The sequence below is a fragment of the Astyanax mexicanus genome, chromosome 17 (assembly GCF_023375975.1).
Source record: "Astyanax mexicanus isolate ESR-SI-001 chromosome 17, AstMex3_surface, whole genome shotgun sequence".
Lineage (NCBI taxonomy): Eukaryota > Metazoa > Chordata > Actinopteri > Characiformes > Acestrorhamphidae > Astyanax > Astyanax mexicanus.
In genome coordinates this window covers 32,292,071-32,309,395 of record NC_064424.1, presented here as the reverse complement: position 1 = coordinate 32,309,395, position 17,325 = coordinate 32,292,071, and the positions used below count along the sequence as shown (strand labels likewise).

The 17,325-nt window shown below is 38.9% G+C and overlaps 1 protein-coding gene across 2 annotated transcripts in view; it reads right to left on the bottom strand.

Moving 5' to 3' along the window:
* The window catches only part of scarb2b (scavenger receptor class B, member 2b), an 80,775-nt gene that overhangs the window by 38,122 nt on the left and 25,328 nt on the right, over positions 1 to 17,325 (bottom strand). For both annotated transcript variants that reach the window (XM_049466161.1, XM_022676324.2), the window contains exons 2-6: positions 16,619 to 16,776; positions 10,419 to 10,566; positions 8,579 to 8,770; positions 5,585 to 5,676; positions 788 to 907 (exon numbers count right to left, since the gene is read on the bottom strand). In XM_049466161.1, the coding sequence (XP_049322118.1) occupies positions 788 to 907; positions 5,585 to 5,676; positions 8,579 to 8,770; positions 10,419 to 10,566; positions 16,619 to 16,776 (710 nt within the window). The remainder of the gene's footprint in view (positions 1 to 787; positions 908 to 5,584; positions 5,677 to 8,578; positions 8,771 to 10,418; positions 10,567 to 16,618; positions 16,777 to 17,325) is intronic.

The following is a 17,325-nucleotide window of genomic DNA, read 5'->3' as shown; positions in this document are numbered from 1 at the left end:
AATACACCTCTGAAGGTGTTCAGTGATCTGGGACCAATACAGAAGCAGCAGATCCTTTCAGATCTGTAAGTTATGATATGGGACCACCATGGATCGCACCAATGAGCCACTTGTGCCCATGACCTTGTTTCCGACTTGGTCATCGTTCCTTAAAGCATGTTTTGGAAAGAACTGATCATTGCATACAAGGAACAGTTGGTTCTTGTTAAAATGTCTTTTTTATTCTTACCCAATTTTTTCCTGGGAATCAGAAATAGAGAAGTCAGCCATTATTGCATAAATTCCATCCAAACCGTGGATTGATTGCACAATTTAATGTGTCATTTTTTTGCATGTAGGATCGCAAAATGTTGGTAATAAGCTTCGGCTATTTTTTGATTGGTATCATTTGATAGCATTTTGAGTAGATTTAAATTTAGTTGATGTAGATCAGGTGAGCATTTATAACCATGCCATCAGTACCCTTAATAATCACTCCACAAAACTGAACTTCCTATCACAGTGTGGGTTTATTAAGCTTGCACTGATGCGTATTAAAGATAAGACTGGACTATAATATACCAAATCATAAGTAATGCAATAAATAAATCTAGTCATGTAACAATATCAACCAATCACGCAACCTTACACACAGCAACGGGAGCGGATAGCTTTCACAAACCCTAGACTATCGATTTCAGTAGGATCATTCCAGGGCTAGAAAACAGCTTTCACGCCTAACCAAATGTAACAATAAGAGCAAAATGAGCAAATACTATTGACCTAGAGTTGTCTGAGGAGACGTTACCTGCAAAGATCTGCAGTGAATACATCCAGACGCTCCTCCTTCGTCAGGAAGGGGTGGAAGGCGCTGCCATCTGTGCCGTTAATCATGTTGCTCTGATTGGTGTTCCAAAACGACATTAGCCTGCAGGGAAAAACACATTTGCTGTTAATCATTTACTGTTTACACTTTTAACATTTTAAGCAGACAAAGGATATATTTGTATTACAAGCCACATTGCTCAATTTTGATTTTTCGCTCAGATCGAATTCGGCTAACTCCTGTATCTGTGTGTACTGTGAACGAATCTGTCCCTGAAACGCTGCCTCACCAACAACAAAAAACGTCATATTTGAGAGACGACTCGTAGCTTTATAAAAGGAAATGGATGCGTTAGCAGCTCATATGTGGAGCATCTTTTGCTCAGGTCGAGGAGGTGAAAAAAGGCCAGGTGGTTTGCTTTTGCTGTTTTTTTGCAGCTATAGCTGCACAGCTGCACCAAGAGATGTGTGGGTACGAGAGAGAAGCACGTAGCACATGCGTAAAAGCGAAAAGACGCTTGAATTCCTATTTGACCGTTTACATTTATGTTGCATGTCCATGGATTTGATACACATCCGATTTAGGACCACATAAGAAAGTGGCTCAGATCTGATTTTAAAAAATAAGATTTGACACATTTTCACAGCCATGAAAACATCAGATCAGAGCCACATTGAGCAAAAAATCGTATTTAAGTAATGTAAACGTAGCCAATAAAACATTTAAGCACAATCATACGGATTTTCACAAGTGATAGGGGTGAAATATCGAAATCGATCGAAATGATGTCATGGTCTCGAGCCTCGAAGTCAAAAAGAGGATCGACTGTCCCTCCCTCTAAGCTACGTAAGCACACGCGCTACGCAAATGGCGCAGCACACTGTAGCCGACGCCACGGACATTGTGACTGCTCAAAGAGCAGCCCTTTCCCCAGAGAATGTGGACATTCTCATCTTCTTAAAGAAAAACTTAAAAATATAAAAATAACAGTTGTTTTGTCTAGCCTCAAATATGTTAATAGTTTTGGTACCTTAAGGAGCATCTTTCTCTCAGATAAAGTTAATAATATATCTTTGTTAAAGAAAAAAACTTATCATTCTCAGGGACCGAAAAAGTCTTAAAATCTTATTTTTCATCTTTAACTGTTAAAGTAGGATAGAGTTCAGTTTGTTAAGGCTCTAATTGTTCTATTATTTTGTACATGACTGTTCCTGTATTTTTTTTATTATTTATTTTATGTTGCACATTGCTGTTTTAATAGTGCACACTGCTGTTACCAAAAAAAGCCACTAGATGGCATTACATATATATCTTAATTAAATTATTTAAATTTGACCATTAGTGCCTAATGTGGTGTATTGCAGATCGCTTGTATCACTTTGCATCACTTATATCAAGCCCACCTTTCGAAATAAGATATTGTAAATTTGATGAATCAAACCAATGACTGAGCATAGACTAATCTAAAACTGGCATAGGCCTCTCTGCTGTAAAAAAAAAGAAAACAGAAACTCAAGAATCGAATCGAATCGTGACCCGAAAATCGAAAATAAAATTGAATAGAGGATTTAGAGAATCGTGTCACCCCTAACGAGTGGAAGTGAATCCATACAAGAACACTGCCTCTACAAATGAACACAGTTCTTGAGACCAAAGCTGTGAAAAGACTGGACTGACATTTTTATAAGAGCACAGTCAACAGCTTCTCACGCCAACTGCTGGCGGCTTTGGGGTCGTGCCACTGTTCTGAGAAAAAAATGAAAGCAGAGTTGTTGGCCAGCTCTGAGCTCCTAAAAGCTCAGAAGACAACAAGCCAAACACTGTTTAGAAATGCTCAGCTAGTGTAATTATGGCCTGCTGAATGTTTGCATCTGTTTTAAATTTCACTCTTTCACCAGCATCTGTAATCAGCACTGAGTCTTGGGTGCAACCTATCTATAGTGTAGGTCCCTATGCACTAGGGACAAGTCAAAAAGACTTTTAGCACTACATTCCACAAACTGTCTACAAAGATGTCTTGGTTGAGGGACCCTAGTAGGCCCAGGTGGTAGTTCTGACTTTTCTGTCACTGGTTCTGCATGTGTTTCATTGGTTCGGTTAAAATGACCACTGTTGAAACTCTGAGCAAGGCCCTAAACCCTATGTCTTAAAGGCACCACTATCTCTCAAATTTTCATCTCTTTGAGCTTCTGAGCTTTCCTTTTCCAAGTCACTTTCCCATAATGACACCACCTCATATACTGGGCTCTCACTCTACCCACTCTTCTTTCATACAGCATAATCATGATGCCAGTTCAAGACTCAAGGCTCTTTTTAAGACCATAAACAAACTGCGTCAACCATCCAAACCATCTACGCCTTCCTCTCCTATTGCAAGCATTTCCCAGTACAGTAACCTTGACAGAGCCTTTAATGTAATCTCCAAGTCATCGGCTCCTTTTGTTCTCTTTCTTTCCACTTCCATTGTTCCATATTTGATGAATACCTTTTTTTTTTTAGAGATTTTCTCTCAAAATCTCAGCAGTCACACCCGGTCTAGACTTCCCTGCCCTCTAATTATAGACATACAGTATCATCAATGTTCCAGTTTAAGCTACAGGGATACAAATAACCCATTGCCAAACAAAACATACTAAGAATGAGTTTGAATAAAATGGGAATGCAGCTTTATGTGTGAATGTAATGATGATATACCGTATCTAAGCGTTTATAATATTATGGTTAAAGGAATCATTTATTGAAGAAAACTGAACAATTGAATAAAGGTTCTAACAAGAAGTTCTGCTCTCTGGTAAAATACACAAACTCTCTGTCGGTAGTGCTGTTATTCTGTGGAAAGAACAATGGAACAATAGAAATCACTATATTTCTAGTAAATATATAGGCATGTTTCTTGAGTTTATTTTACAGTAGATTTCTACTGTTATCAGAGAGCAAACCAGTGCTAACACCCTGTTGGGCTGCCTCTAGACTGGAAACAAGATGAGCTACAGTTGGGCATGGAAGCATATTGGTTCCATATTACATCCTACAGCACATTTGCCCACAGATGTTGAAACCAGGCCTGTAGATCCTGCACACTCAAAAAAACGTTTCAGAAGAAGGTGTTTAGTCTGATCCCAAAATTGCTCAACTGGCGATAAATCTGGGGCAAGCCAAAGAGGTGTTGCAATCTGGCAAAACCACTGCTGTGATTGGATGTGCATTATCCTGCTGGAAAATGCCAGCTGGTAGCCTGCCTGCCATAAGGGGCAACACATGTCACTCAAGATGACCTGCAAATATCTCTGAGCTGTTTGTTAGTGTCCCTCCTACCACTACAAGGAATGACTGACTGCAGCATGCTATGCTATGTGCAGGTTCCTTGTTGAACACACTACTTACTGCAAACAAAGCTGACAGTGGCTGACTGACAGATGGCCTAGTTGGCAGGCAATTTGCCAAAATGACCATCCTGCTTCTTACAGTAAAATGATGCACCCCTCTTAAAGGTTGTCAGCTGGCCAAAAGGTTGTCTTTGAGTGCATTCTAGAGCCACGTGTCACATTTGGAGCAGTCAATGATCTCTAACCAGGTAAACTACCCATAAATAGCCAGGGCAGTGGGAAAAGCAATTTTACCTCCTCTTGTAGTGAGATCCAGTGTCTAATCAGACAATACCTGTAACTACCAAGTACTACTCCCAAGGGTAGTCATAACTACCCTACTTATGTCTGCTGATGATGGTTTCTCATCCTTGTCTATTGCATACTTCTCTCTTAGAGCCAGCATCAGTATTACATGCTTAGCCTTTGGCTGGTTTCAATTCTGTCTTATTGATAGGTTTTTTATTTTTATTTTTTCTCAAGGCAAACACAAGTCACCACAACCCCTATAACTCCCTGGGGTGCCCCAGAGCCTGAGGATCACCACTTGGAGCATGCACCTCTGTGTGTGGAGCCCGGGAAAAGGCTAAAAGCTAATGCTAGGCTGATCAGAGAGTGTCTAAGTGGCATGTAGAAGCCTTTTTATGCTGTGCTAGATTAGGCAATGCATTTATGGTAGGCTGGTTTTATTCTGAGGCTAAATAAAAGGGTGATCAATAGGCTTATTAAACCATTTCTAAGTTTTTACCCCATATTTTATTTATGTTCATCGTCTCCTGTCCAGTCATTTGTCTAGTTGTTTGTCCCGTCCCCTGTCCAGTCTTTCATCCAGTCCCCTGTCCTCTCTCCATTTGTGCCCCAAGCCCATTCCCCTGCCCAGTCCCTGGCTCAATCCCAAATCCAGTCCCCTGTCCAGTCTCTGTCCCAGTCCTTGGTCCATGTCTAGCCTCCATTTTCTTTCCAGTCTCATGTCCCCTCTCTTGTGCCTTTCCCATGTCCTTCCAGGCCCCTCTCTGGTCGGGAATACTCAATAAATGCAGTTGAATACTGAAGGCTTATGTATTATAAAAAGTATAAGGTTTAGTTCTAGCAGTAACAACAAGAAACCAACTAAGAAAGGGCCAACTACCGAAACACTGATTTGGTTGGAGCTGTCTAATCTTCTGGGCAAGCTCTACAGTTACCTAAAATTCAGCCTTCCACCACATCCAAGGTAACAATACTGCGTGCGTGCAAACATTTATCATTAACGTCCGGTTTATGTCAAGCCAGGCTTTTTTTTAATGCAGCGGCTGCATTTTAACAATAAACACAATAAACTCCCTGAATTACATCACTGTGCTTCTTCCTTCTATTTCCTGCCTGATATATTGCTGACAAGTTGAGGTGGGTGGAGAAGGTGGAAGGTCATTACTTTTGGCCTTTCCAGGTGTCGATGCGGCCGTATTCCAAGTAGTTCTGCTCTCCGGTGAAGTACACAAACTCTCCGTCGGTACTGCCATTTTTCTGTGGAAAGAACAATGAAACATATTGTTAAAATCCCAGTGTAAACATGTTTTACCTCTCTGGGAGTTTTTCTAACAACCCTCAGTGATAATCAATCCACATAGTTGTTTTTTTTTATTCTGAGTTAAAACTCAAATTTGTGTAACAGGCTCCGCCTCTTGATTGTGATTCACTTTTATCATACACTGCATTCACCCTTATTCTTTCTTTGGGGTTATTGTGTTGGATTTGGGTTGGATGGTGGATAAGGGTCTCCACCCAGGAGTTATTGTGTTATTGGAGAACCACTGCATTTTTTTCAGTTTTTGATGGTCTCTCCTGTTCTAAATAAAGCTTAGATAGGATAAAACGTAATTTATTCTGTGTATAGCTCACATTTTATAATATTTTATATATACTCTGGTATATAGTTTTAGGTGAAGTTCAGAAAATATACAAACATAAATTAAGCAAACTTAAAATTAACAATGTGGAGAATTGTTTTACCCTGTGGGTAACACTGATCATAGAGTTACATATATGACTATATACGGTGTTGAATTAACTTATATTCACAGCAAATTCTGGAGTTCGAAAACCTGGAGTTAAACAAAAATGTGTGAGAGTTTAGAACTTAAACTACAAGTTGAGTTGAGGGGAACTCTTTGGCGGTGTAGAAATTATTTCAAAGTTTATTCCAAGTTGTTGAGAAGCGTGACTGAACTCTCTAATGGGCGTGTCCCCCAATCCCAGCTTACCATCAGTGTGAAGTCTTGCCCACCAGGGCTGTAAGAGCAAGTTACCCTCTTCTGCACTGTTAGGTGTGGCAAAGTGCTGGAAATGCACTGAGAATGGCAGTGTTTAAAGTATTACAATGTTTTTGGGTAATATTAGTTTAATAACACAATTAATTGTTTACATTATTTGTTAAAACTGTGAAGGAGTTTATGGTAAAAAGTTACTTTAACTCTATTAAAGAATGTATTTGATGGTCATGCATATACACTTAAAATTATTTGATTTTAACTCTCAGGGAGTGTATTCCAAAAACCACAATTTGCTGTGTAGAGGAAATTTAACACTGTTAGATTTGCTTATTATTTTGCTTATCACATTAAAATGTCTGGTGAAAATAGTAGCTTTAACATGTGAGTAAAAGCTAAATAGACCAAATTCATTCGTCACAATAGTTTGCTAAATGTTTTAGCCATGCTAGAATGCGTCAGTCCATGTTTCTCCACTGCTTAAGTAAAATAAGGGAACATCTAAATCACACATCAGATCTCGATGACCAAAAGATTTAAGTTGAAAATCTTTCAATTGTGAAATGAATTAATCGTAGCAAAATGACAAGACAACAGTCAATGGAAACAAAAATCAAATGTCTAGACTTAAATTAATCGTGAATATATGCTTCCATAGATCATCACTGACCCAACACCAAACCAGTCATGCTGGACGATATTGCTGAAAGCATAGTGTTCACCAGAATGTCTCAAGACTTTTTCACGTTTTTCACATGCTTCGGGATGATGAGATGTTGCACTAATAGAGGATTTGTAAAATTGTGGCATTCTCTTGCTAATGTCAATCAAGCTGCACAGTGCTGGGCTGTGAGTACAGGCCACACTCACAGAGAGATATACAGTCTGCTGGAGGTCACTCTGTAGGACTCTGGCAGTGCTCCTTCTGTTTCTAACCGAACAAAGGCGCAGACACTGATCCTCCTACTGGGTTGATGCCCGTCTACGGACCAGTCCTGTTCTTCTCATGTAAAAGCCTGTGTCCCGGTATCTTCTCTATGTCCTTGAGACCGTGCTGAGAGACACAGCAAACCTACTTGTACCATCATAGAAGAGTTGGACTATCAGTGGAACATGAAAGAGTTGCAGGTTCCTCCTCATGCTACTAGCAGTGACACAGATACTAGCAAAGAGATGGAACTTGTCTGTGGCATCTACAGGGGTTGGACAATGTAATTGAAACACCTGTCATTTTAGTGTGGGAGGTTTCATGGCTAAATTGGAGCACCTGGTGGCCAATCTTCATTAATTGCACATTGCACCAGTAAGAGTGTGAAGGTTCAATTAGCAGGGTAAGTGCACAGTTTTGCTCAAAATTGCTCAAAATATTGCAATGCACACAACATTATGGGTGACATACCAGAGTTCAAAAGAGAACAAATTATTGGTGCACGTCTTGCTGGCGCATCTGTGACCAAGACAGCAAGTCTTTGTGATGTATCAAGAGCCACGGTATCCAGGGTAATGTCAGCATACCACCAAGAAGGACGAACCACATCCAACAGGATTAACTGTGGACGCTGAAAGAGGATGCTGTCTGAAAGGGATGTTCGGGTGCTAACCCAGATTGTATCCAAAAAACATAAAACCACGGCTGATCAAATCATGGCAGAATTCAATGTGCACCTCAACTCTCCTGTTTCTACCAGAACTGTCCGTCCGGACAATAAATTATTGCGTGTTTCAGTTTCACTATCCAACCCCTGTACCTGCAAAACTATTGCATATTTGGTGTTTGTCTTGCTAATGCTTCTCCAGTGCACCAGTTGCCATTTTCATTCGCAACAAAGCAAATGAAGGTTGAATTTGACTCACAATCACTTAAGCTTCCTAACTGGGCAGAATGATATCCCCTAAGTGTATCTGACTTTGTGTTATACTGTGAGGATTAAGTGTTCCCTTAATTTTTTTTTGAGCAGCAGTCTAGATAACAGTGAGTTAAATAGTGACAGAAACCACATAATTAAGTTTACGAGAGATTATTTTCTGAGGAAAATGATTATGGATATACAAAACTTCGCTAAACTGGCTCTGATTTTTTTTGCCTGTATGTATTCCTAAGGCAGGTTTTCAGAGAAGAAAAGAACGGAAGAGAGAAAGAAAGAGGGAAAGAAACATACATCAAGCATGAGACCGAACTTCCCATCCACTTCAGGCTTCATCTTGTGCAGGCGGCTGAGCAGCGGGTCCTCAAAGCCCCACAGCAGCTCGTTCACAGTGTGGGTAAAAAACATGGTCCCTAAGGAGCCCATTAAGACGGACATGAATGATCTCACCCAAAAGTTGCTTTCCTTTAGCTTATTCATCACCGCCTAGAGAAAGAGATAAAAAGAGAAAGATCACGATTAATCATTGTGCTTCTACACCTATGCTGTTAATCTGGACTTTCAGACTTTCCAATTTGGCACAAACCAAGATGGCGGGTGTGAAATGTTTTGGAACCTCAGTTCAGACCAACATTTGAGGAGGTCAGACCGGCTCTTTTTGTTTACAGTGTAACCCACTAATTAATTGATAAAGAAAAAGAACCAGTGTGGTGCTGAAATCTGAAAAACCATTTGTGTGCACAAGCATCATGCAGCAGTACAGGTGTAACAGATGATGCTGGTGATCCCTGTATCTACTGTAACTGTAGATTAACTTTTAATTACAAACAGAAGAAAAACATAATCAGAGGGGAATCCGCTACACACCTGCACTCGAAGGGAGTCAGATTCTGGCAGTGAGCACAATTAGGCACAACACACGAAAAGGCAACTTTCCAAACTGACAACAAATTTACTTATTATATCTGTCTGAAAAATATTTTTTTAGGAGTGGGACAATATACTGATATTGTGATACATTGTGAACATATTGTATCAATATGTGATGTCCAATATTTATATTTTTATTGAAACATAGGCACTCTAAACTCCCCAAGACTCAACCCAATTTGACTTACTAAAGTTACTGCTTCATTACTGCACATGGTGGCGCTAATCAAATCAACAGGGATATTAAAAGATGTGGTGAAGTATACTGGCTGTCAAACTCTGACACAAATAGAAATATAATTTCTGGTATTTCCTTATTTAGGGCTATTTTATCCTTTTAATTGACACAGATGCTGTAAAGTGCCGTAGAAAATTGTCTTGCATCGTGATATCAAACTGTGATTAAAAAAATAGGGTTATTCCACCAAATATTGATTTCTGAAGTCTTAAAACTTTATGAATATTAACTTGTTTTGAGGTCTAAAGCTCTGCATATTTTTGTTATTTCAGACATTTCTCATTTTCCGCAAATAAATGCTCTAAATGAAAATATTTTTATTTGGAATTTGGGAGAAATGTTGTCTGTAGTTTATAGAATAAAACAACCATCTTCATTTTATTCAAACATAAACCTATAAATAGTTAAATAAGAGAAACTGATTCAGAAACTGAAGTGGTCTCTTTTCTTTTTTTCCAGAGCTGTATAACTGTTTAACAGTGAAGCTGCAAATGCAGTTTTTTTAGTTTATATTAGGAATGCACTAAAATGATTTTTTGGTTGCAACCAAAACCCAACAAACATAAAAAATCAATAAATAAATATTTAAGGGCTGGAAGCTAATTAACAAATATGATTTTTGCAGGTTATCATTCATTTTGCCACTTTCTTATCATTGCTGCATTTACTCTATGTTGGTTGCAATTTGTGTGATCAAAAACCTAATGTTGTTCCTTTTCACGTATTTAGCACTTTTTTCTGACTATTAAAGTAGCCTCTTCTCTATATGGTATAAAACAGTAGTCCTTTTAAGTTCCTTATATGAAGATGGCATCTGTTAAAGGTTTTTTTATCTCAATGGGGCACACAAACACAAAGAAATGTCTGTGAATTGGCTTTTTTTCTTACACTGACAGTCACCACACTCACACACACACACACACACACTCACAGACATACAAACACACACACATGCCTTTAACTTACCACAGCTGGGATGTTAACAGTAGTAACATTGTCTGTACTGGGGTCTCCAGCTGACAACTCCGGCACAAACACAAAGGTCTTCGGGGTCAGGGCAGAAACCTTTTTCCCATCTTCCACAAAGGTGACATTGGTTTTGGGTCTGTACTCCCTATAAATCACAAAATCAGCAAGAAACATAAGTCATCAACACAACAGGCTGCAAATGGATTAAATATAACATGTAATGGTGTAATATAGTGAAAGTAAAGATACTGTTCATTCTTTCATTGGTCAAAAAGCTACTACAGAACAGAACAAATACCACCACCGGTCACAATCACTACCACCCACTGTGCTGTCCACTGTTTGTGGTAATGCCTTTTATGATTTGACACAGGGGTATTTACTGTGGAATTAATTAACTACTGAGAAAAAGCAAACATAGGTCATGTCCAAAACTGCAACATAACATGCTCGGTATATCTCTACAACCTGCTGTTTAATCATTCACTTCTATATTGTGTATATGTAGTACATCTACATGTTTTTGGTTGTATTATTATCTGGAAAAAATATAATCAAGAGGAAGATGAATGATCACAAACCATCAAAACCAAGCACAAACCAAGCTGAACTGCTTGAATTTTTGCACCAGGAGTGCGTCTATAAAGTTATCCAAAAGCAGTGTGTAAGACTGGTGGAGGAGAACAAGCCAAGATGCACGAAAACTGTGATTAAAAACCAGGGTTATTCCACCAAATATTGTTTTCTGAACTCTTAAAACTTTATGAATATGAACTTGTTTTCTTTGCATTATTTGAGGTCTAAAAGCTCTGCATCTTTTTTGTTATTTCAGCAATATTTTAATTATTGCAAATAAATGCTTTAAATGACAATATTTTTATTTGGAATTTGGGAGAAATATTGTCCGTAGTTTATAGAATAAAACAACAATGTTCATTTTACTCAAACATATATCTATACATAGCAAAATTAGAGAAACTGATTCAGAAACTGAAGTGGTCTCTTCATTTTTTCCAGAGCAGTATTTTTTATGTTTTTATTTTATGCTTTTCATTTTTGTTTTTATCTTTTTTTTTATTATATTTTATTATTTTATCTGTTAGCTAACATTTTATTTTATTGCTTTATGTGAGCATACAGTTATCAATCAAAACATTTTACTGCTAGTTATATCCTGTATGACAATATATATTACAAACTTTGGTTTGATAACTTAAATTTGTTAAAATTCTGTTTATTTGTGTGAAAAGGTCAACAGATTTGTAAATAACTGTTATGAAAAGGATAATTTATTTCAACACCACCTGTTATTTGTGCTCTACTGGCTCTGTTGTCATGTAAGCATGATGGTTTAGACCAAACTGCATGACCAGCATGACCAACCCTGACCAAAATAGTAAGTCAGCATGACCAAGCCTGTAGAGCACCATGACCTTCATGACCATGCTGGTTGACCTGCATGGCCACGCTGACCACGCCAATGCAGACAGATCAGCTAATCCGTCGAACTAATGTAGAAACATTACTTATGATTCTCAAGAACTGAGGTGGTTAATCAGCTTGCTTATCAGCGCAGGGTATATTTTTGCCTGGATGATCAGCTTTTCAATCACCCAAATCATCAAGACCAGCATATACCAGCATCTGAAACCAGCAGAGCCTGATTCAGTAGGGGAGGCAGTAGCTCAGCCTGCATGTACCTGTACTGGGCAGTGTTTACAGAACATCAAAATGACAGTTATTCAAAAATATCCTTTTAAAAATACTCAAAATTAGGCTCTGTGCCCAGCTGTATAAAACATATGAAGTTTTTTTCATCAAACGTAAAAATTAAGAGAGTATATCAGTAATTACCCAAGGGAAATAATAAATGTGCTGCATACAAATCTCTCAGAAGCTAACTTAACTAAGAAAATGGAGGCTACTCTACTGTTAGACATCCAGCATATTTCTTCTATTTATTCTAATTATTACCATTCCACCTTAAAAACTGCAGCAGTATTGGACACATACTAGGCCGGAAACCAATAGGAAAGATGTATTCTGTGTGTAATGTACTAAGAAATATTAAGTAAACTTTTATTTTGTGTGTGTTTTAACTGTGAAATTGTAAAAGTGTTACTCCATAGTTTTTTCATTCTTTTTAAAATGTCTAGTTGTGGTCTATAGTATGAATGAATGCCATGCGAGCTGTTTTTTTGTGTAAAAAAGTGCTCCAGTGATCCAGTATAATGCTGCTTTAGTCCGGTGGAGGAGTTGGGGAAAGGGTAAATAATAGGATTTTGTCTCTTGCTCATGAATATTCATACATGCAAACATATCGCCTCTGACTGGCTGACAGCACTGTGAGGCAGTAAGTAAATAACAGTCTTTGCAATGTCATATGTTACTTTACAACACTTTACATGTGTTGTTGTAAGTGCTAAGTGCAGTTCAGCCACTGGCCTAGTCTTAGAGTCTCTGCAAAATGCCAAATCCACCGGAGATCCTATGTAAATCCTATTTGGTGTGTAGTCCATGTTCAGAAAGTAAAAAAGTGGATTTTTACTTTTAACTAGTGTTCCTTAGCTCTGAATTAGTGGGTAAAGCATATAAGACTGATGTGATATTTGCACAAATAACACTGGTATGAACTGCCTTGCTGTTTCTAGTTCTGTTAGCTCCTGTCTGACGAGACGGCGTTGCTCGGCCGGCGAGATGGCGGCTTTAGCTCTGCCTGTGGGTGGTTGCAAGCCAAGGTGGATGAGGTCATGAACTCAAGGGTTGATTTAGACAAAGTGCTTTTTCTGATCAACTCCTTTTTCAGAATATTTTCTTTTACTAGCTACTGCAGACAATGGAGTATGGGGAACAGTTTCATGTGCAGCATAAATATACAACTCAGACAGACCTATTGTATTTCACAAAGAACAAGAAAAAGTCGATTCTAGTGGAATGTGACCTTTAAGGGATATTTAGGGCAACATTTAAAGATTTGTGATGTTTTCTGCTAAGAAATCCCTTAGGTAAAACTTACAGCATTTTTTTTTCAAAAGAGCAAATGTAAAGAAAAACTTCTTTTTAGTTGTTTTGTATAAAAAAAAGCATAGTAGTTTTATCAAAAGTAGAGGCTTGTAACTCAGATACACTTCTGTTTGCCAACTATGTTCAAACAAGCCACACTGATATGACGTTGGCAACATCAGATCATGTTACACGCCCTGTGGTTAATTGCGTGGTATGGACAGTATAAGGCTACATTTGCATGACTCATATGAACTTTGGAGCTTGTTTAAATTATGACACTGTATCAGAACATCCAGGGTGGGTGTGTTTAGTGCAGGGCAGTAAATGACGGTTACGTGTCAGTGTCATGTCACCATTTTTGTTTTCTTATAAAATGTGAGCATTGTGCCTTCTTATGAGTGTTCATTACACCTACATTACCTATAGATCTATAGACTGAAGTGCAGCGTTACACAGTTTAGTTCTCCAGCACCGAGACTGGAGCAGTATTAGTATTAGCTGCTAACCATGCTAAGGGCTAGTTCTTTTGCCGTTCAGAGGTGAGTAGAGTATTATCAGCCTGTAGCCTGCTGCTAACCCTGAATAACATTGCTGTAGCAGTATTAGCATTAGCTGCTAACCTAGCAAAGCGCTAGCCCTTTCGCTGTTCAGATTTGAGTATTATCAGCCTGTAGACTGCTGTTAACCTCGGCTAGCACTGCTGAAGCAGCATTAGCATAAGCCGCTAACCACGCTAACTGCTAGCTCTTTCGCCGTTTAGAGGTGAGTATATTGGACTGTAGCCTGCACATTTACTGTGTTAAAACAAGCTACCTGGGACAAAGCGCTAGCTAATATCACCCTGGTTTACTGGAATACTCAGAGTTTCTCAGTGTAGCTCTGTCAGGTGGCATTTAGTAGTGCTAACCACGACTAGCGATAGCAGTTTTCAGCACTCGTTTGACGATTTTTTTTTTTTAAGAATTACAGTTTTGTTCAATTAATTTAGCTTTACTTAACTTTATTAGCTACCCCCACCACCACCCAGCAGCGAGACCTGCTGAATTAGAAAGAAAACATGACGACACTCCTGTTCCTCACTAGTGTCACATAATGCGCATTATAATCTGGTGCACCTTCTGTATGAAAATAGACCAGAAAATTGCTGTTAATTTTTTGTTTTTTTTTCTGATTTTTCCCCATTTTCTCCCAATTTGGCTATCCAATTGCCCCGCCCCTTTGTGCGTCCTCATCACCAGTGGCACCTGCTACGCTAGGAGGATGTGGACAAGCACATGCCTCCTCCGACACATGTGAAGTCAGTCACCCCTTTTTTCGAGCTGCTGCTGATGAATCATTGCCTGAGCAGCTAGAGCGCTCGGAGGAAAGCCCAGCGGCTAGGTTCTGATACATCAGCTCACAGACGCCTCGTGCCGCACGGCGCCACCTTTAAATGTGATGGGGAGAGAGCCTGCGACCTCCCGCTCATAGAGGCAGCGCTTTACACCGCTGGACCACTCGGCGCCCGCAAATTGACGTTTATTGATAGTGTGCCTTATAATCAGGTGTACTTTATAGTGCAATAAATACAGTACTAACTGTACATCAGCTAGTGGATGGGGTTCTGATAGAATGGCCAGTGAGCACCGTTCATTCAGTCTCTCGTTCATTCAGATCTATCTTTGAAGTTCATCTGTATGAATGCAGTCATGTGCATTAGCTCATCAAGCCTTGTTAGAGGATTATAATAAGCCTATAATTGCATAACACATCGAGGTGCCCATGTTCCGTTGACATTACAGCACATGTGTGATGTGGCCAGTAATGCTGAGCGAGGAAAGACTGTAAACCCCGGTTCTGTTTATGACCTGCCTCACGCTGTAAATGCACACAGTGCCTTAAGTAAACAGTAAGACTGCTGAATCATAAGGAGCGCACGCGCCGGGCACGTGCACCACTTAAAGAGCCAGATTTACACTGTAATTAATTCAAATCTGCATCACAGGGACTAAAGCATTATACCTGCATACAATCTGGTTTAGGTGGGAACAGTTTTACAGGCACTAACTGACCACTCCCCACTGAAGGTAATTTTTATGTTGGGTGTTTCAGTCTAGTTATACACTGAAATATACTGGGCCTACATGGTTTATTCTAATACTAGATTTGTGTAGATAGAAGTGTTTTATTGGTAGACACTTCATTTCCCACTGACTTTATGTTAATTGAGCTATCATAACAATAATAGTATTTTATAGAAAAAGATGCTCTCTTTATGTTTTGTTGGCTTTATTCTAATGCTATATAGGGTTGTACAAGTAGACACTCTCACTGACCACTGACTTTATGTTTATTAGGGTTTTTTTATAAACTTATATGGAGCTGATTACAGGTTACATATTACTGTGTTTATTTGGGTTTATTATTCTAATGTTATATAAAGTTAATTACAGGTAGACACTCTCACTGACCACTGTCTTTGTGTTTATTTGAGTTTACTTTAATGTTATATAGAGTTAATTACAGGTAAACACTCACAAATCTCTGATTATTTGGGTTTATACTAATGTTTTATAGAATTAATTACAGGTAAATACTCTCACTAATCACTAACTTTGTGTTTATTTGAGTTTAATAGAGTTAATTACAGCTAGACTTGTTCATTTTGGCTGTTTTAGTATGTTTCGGTAGCTTGTCACACCTGAGCAGTGGTGTGTATTTCCTGTTATATTTCTCTAAAAACACAGTATCATGTTGCTTGGACATACGCTGGAACGTGCCAGGCCCACATGACTCACCAGAGCATCTAGGTGGTAAAAGCTTATACTATAATATCCCACTAATCAGGCTTTAGACCAGAGTACTTTACATGCTCATCTGTAACACTCTTCAACACTGTAACACTATTCAAGCAGGGAACGCCCAGCAAGATAATCTTGGGCAGCATTACCTTCTGTCCACAATATCGGAAACACCTTCTTTGGTAGGTGTTTCTAATTAAGTGGGAGTGAGTTTAAAACACAAGACAGTAGGTGTTTCTAATAAAGTGGCCAGTGTGTTGAAGCACAATATTGTATTAGTTCTTTCTAATAAAGTAGCCAGCGAATGTTGGTACAAACTAGTATGTAGATGTGTCTCTTAAAGTGGCTAGTAAGCGGACAAACTAGATAAAGTTGCTGCTTCAGCAGTGTGTGGTAGGTGAGGAGACGTACCTGTAGGTGTAGGGGCCCATGGTGTTGACCCTGGGTTTTTTTCCTTCCATGAACTCCTCTGGGTTTGTGACATTATAGAAGAAAAACTCCATGAAGACGGGAGGAGGCGGGTTCTTCCATGTGCCAAACACTTTACTGCCTTCTGTCAGAGTGATCTCCTACAAACACACACACACAAAAACGTATAGATGTCATTACTATAGTCATTTAGGAACATTTATACTATATTTGTTATTTGGCTGCAGTGATTCGATGTACAGTGGGACAATACAAAAGTGGCCCAAAGATCACAAAATATCCAAAAAGTGGACAAAATGTATAAACTGAAAAGATAAGGATCAGACTGGAACGGACCACCTGCGCACTCCGTTATCTATAGTGCTCACGTCACTCCTTAAGATTAATACAACTATAGCGTGTGGAAAGCCGGTGTTGTGCCAAATTCAGCACCCCCGCCAGGAAAAGCACCCCCTCTAGGTTTATAGATTAGTGAAATGAGACATATACAAGTTTATTTGGTCAAAATAAACAAACTAATGTCAGCAGATTTTCTCAGCTTTCAATTCAAGCGACATAGCACATGCTCCTGACTTACCTGGCAGGAGTGCTATATTTGGCACAACACCAATCTAGCACAACGACTGAATCTTAAAACTGGCACTTTTTAAAGGAAATACGTGATTGCCATTTTTAAGTCACGTTTACAT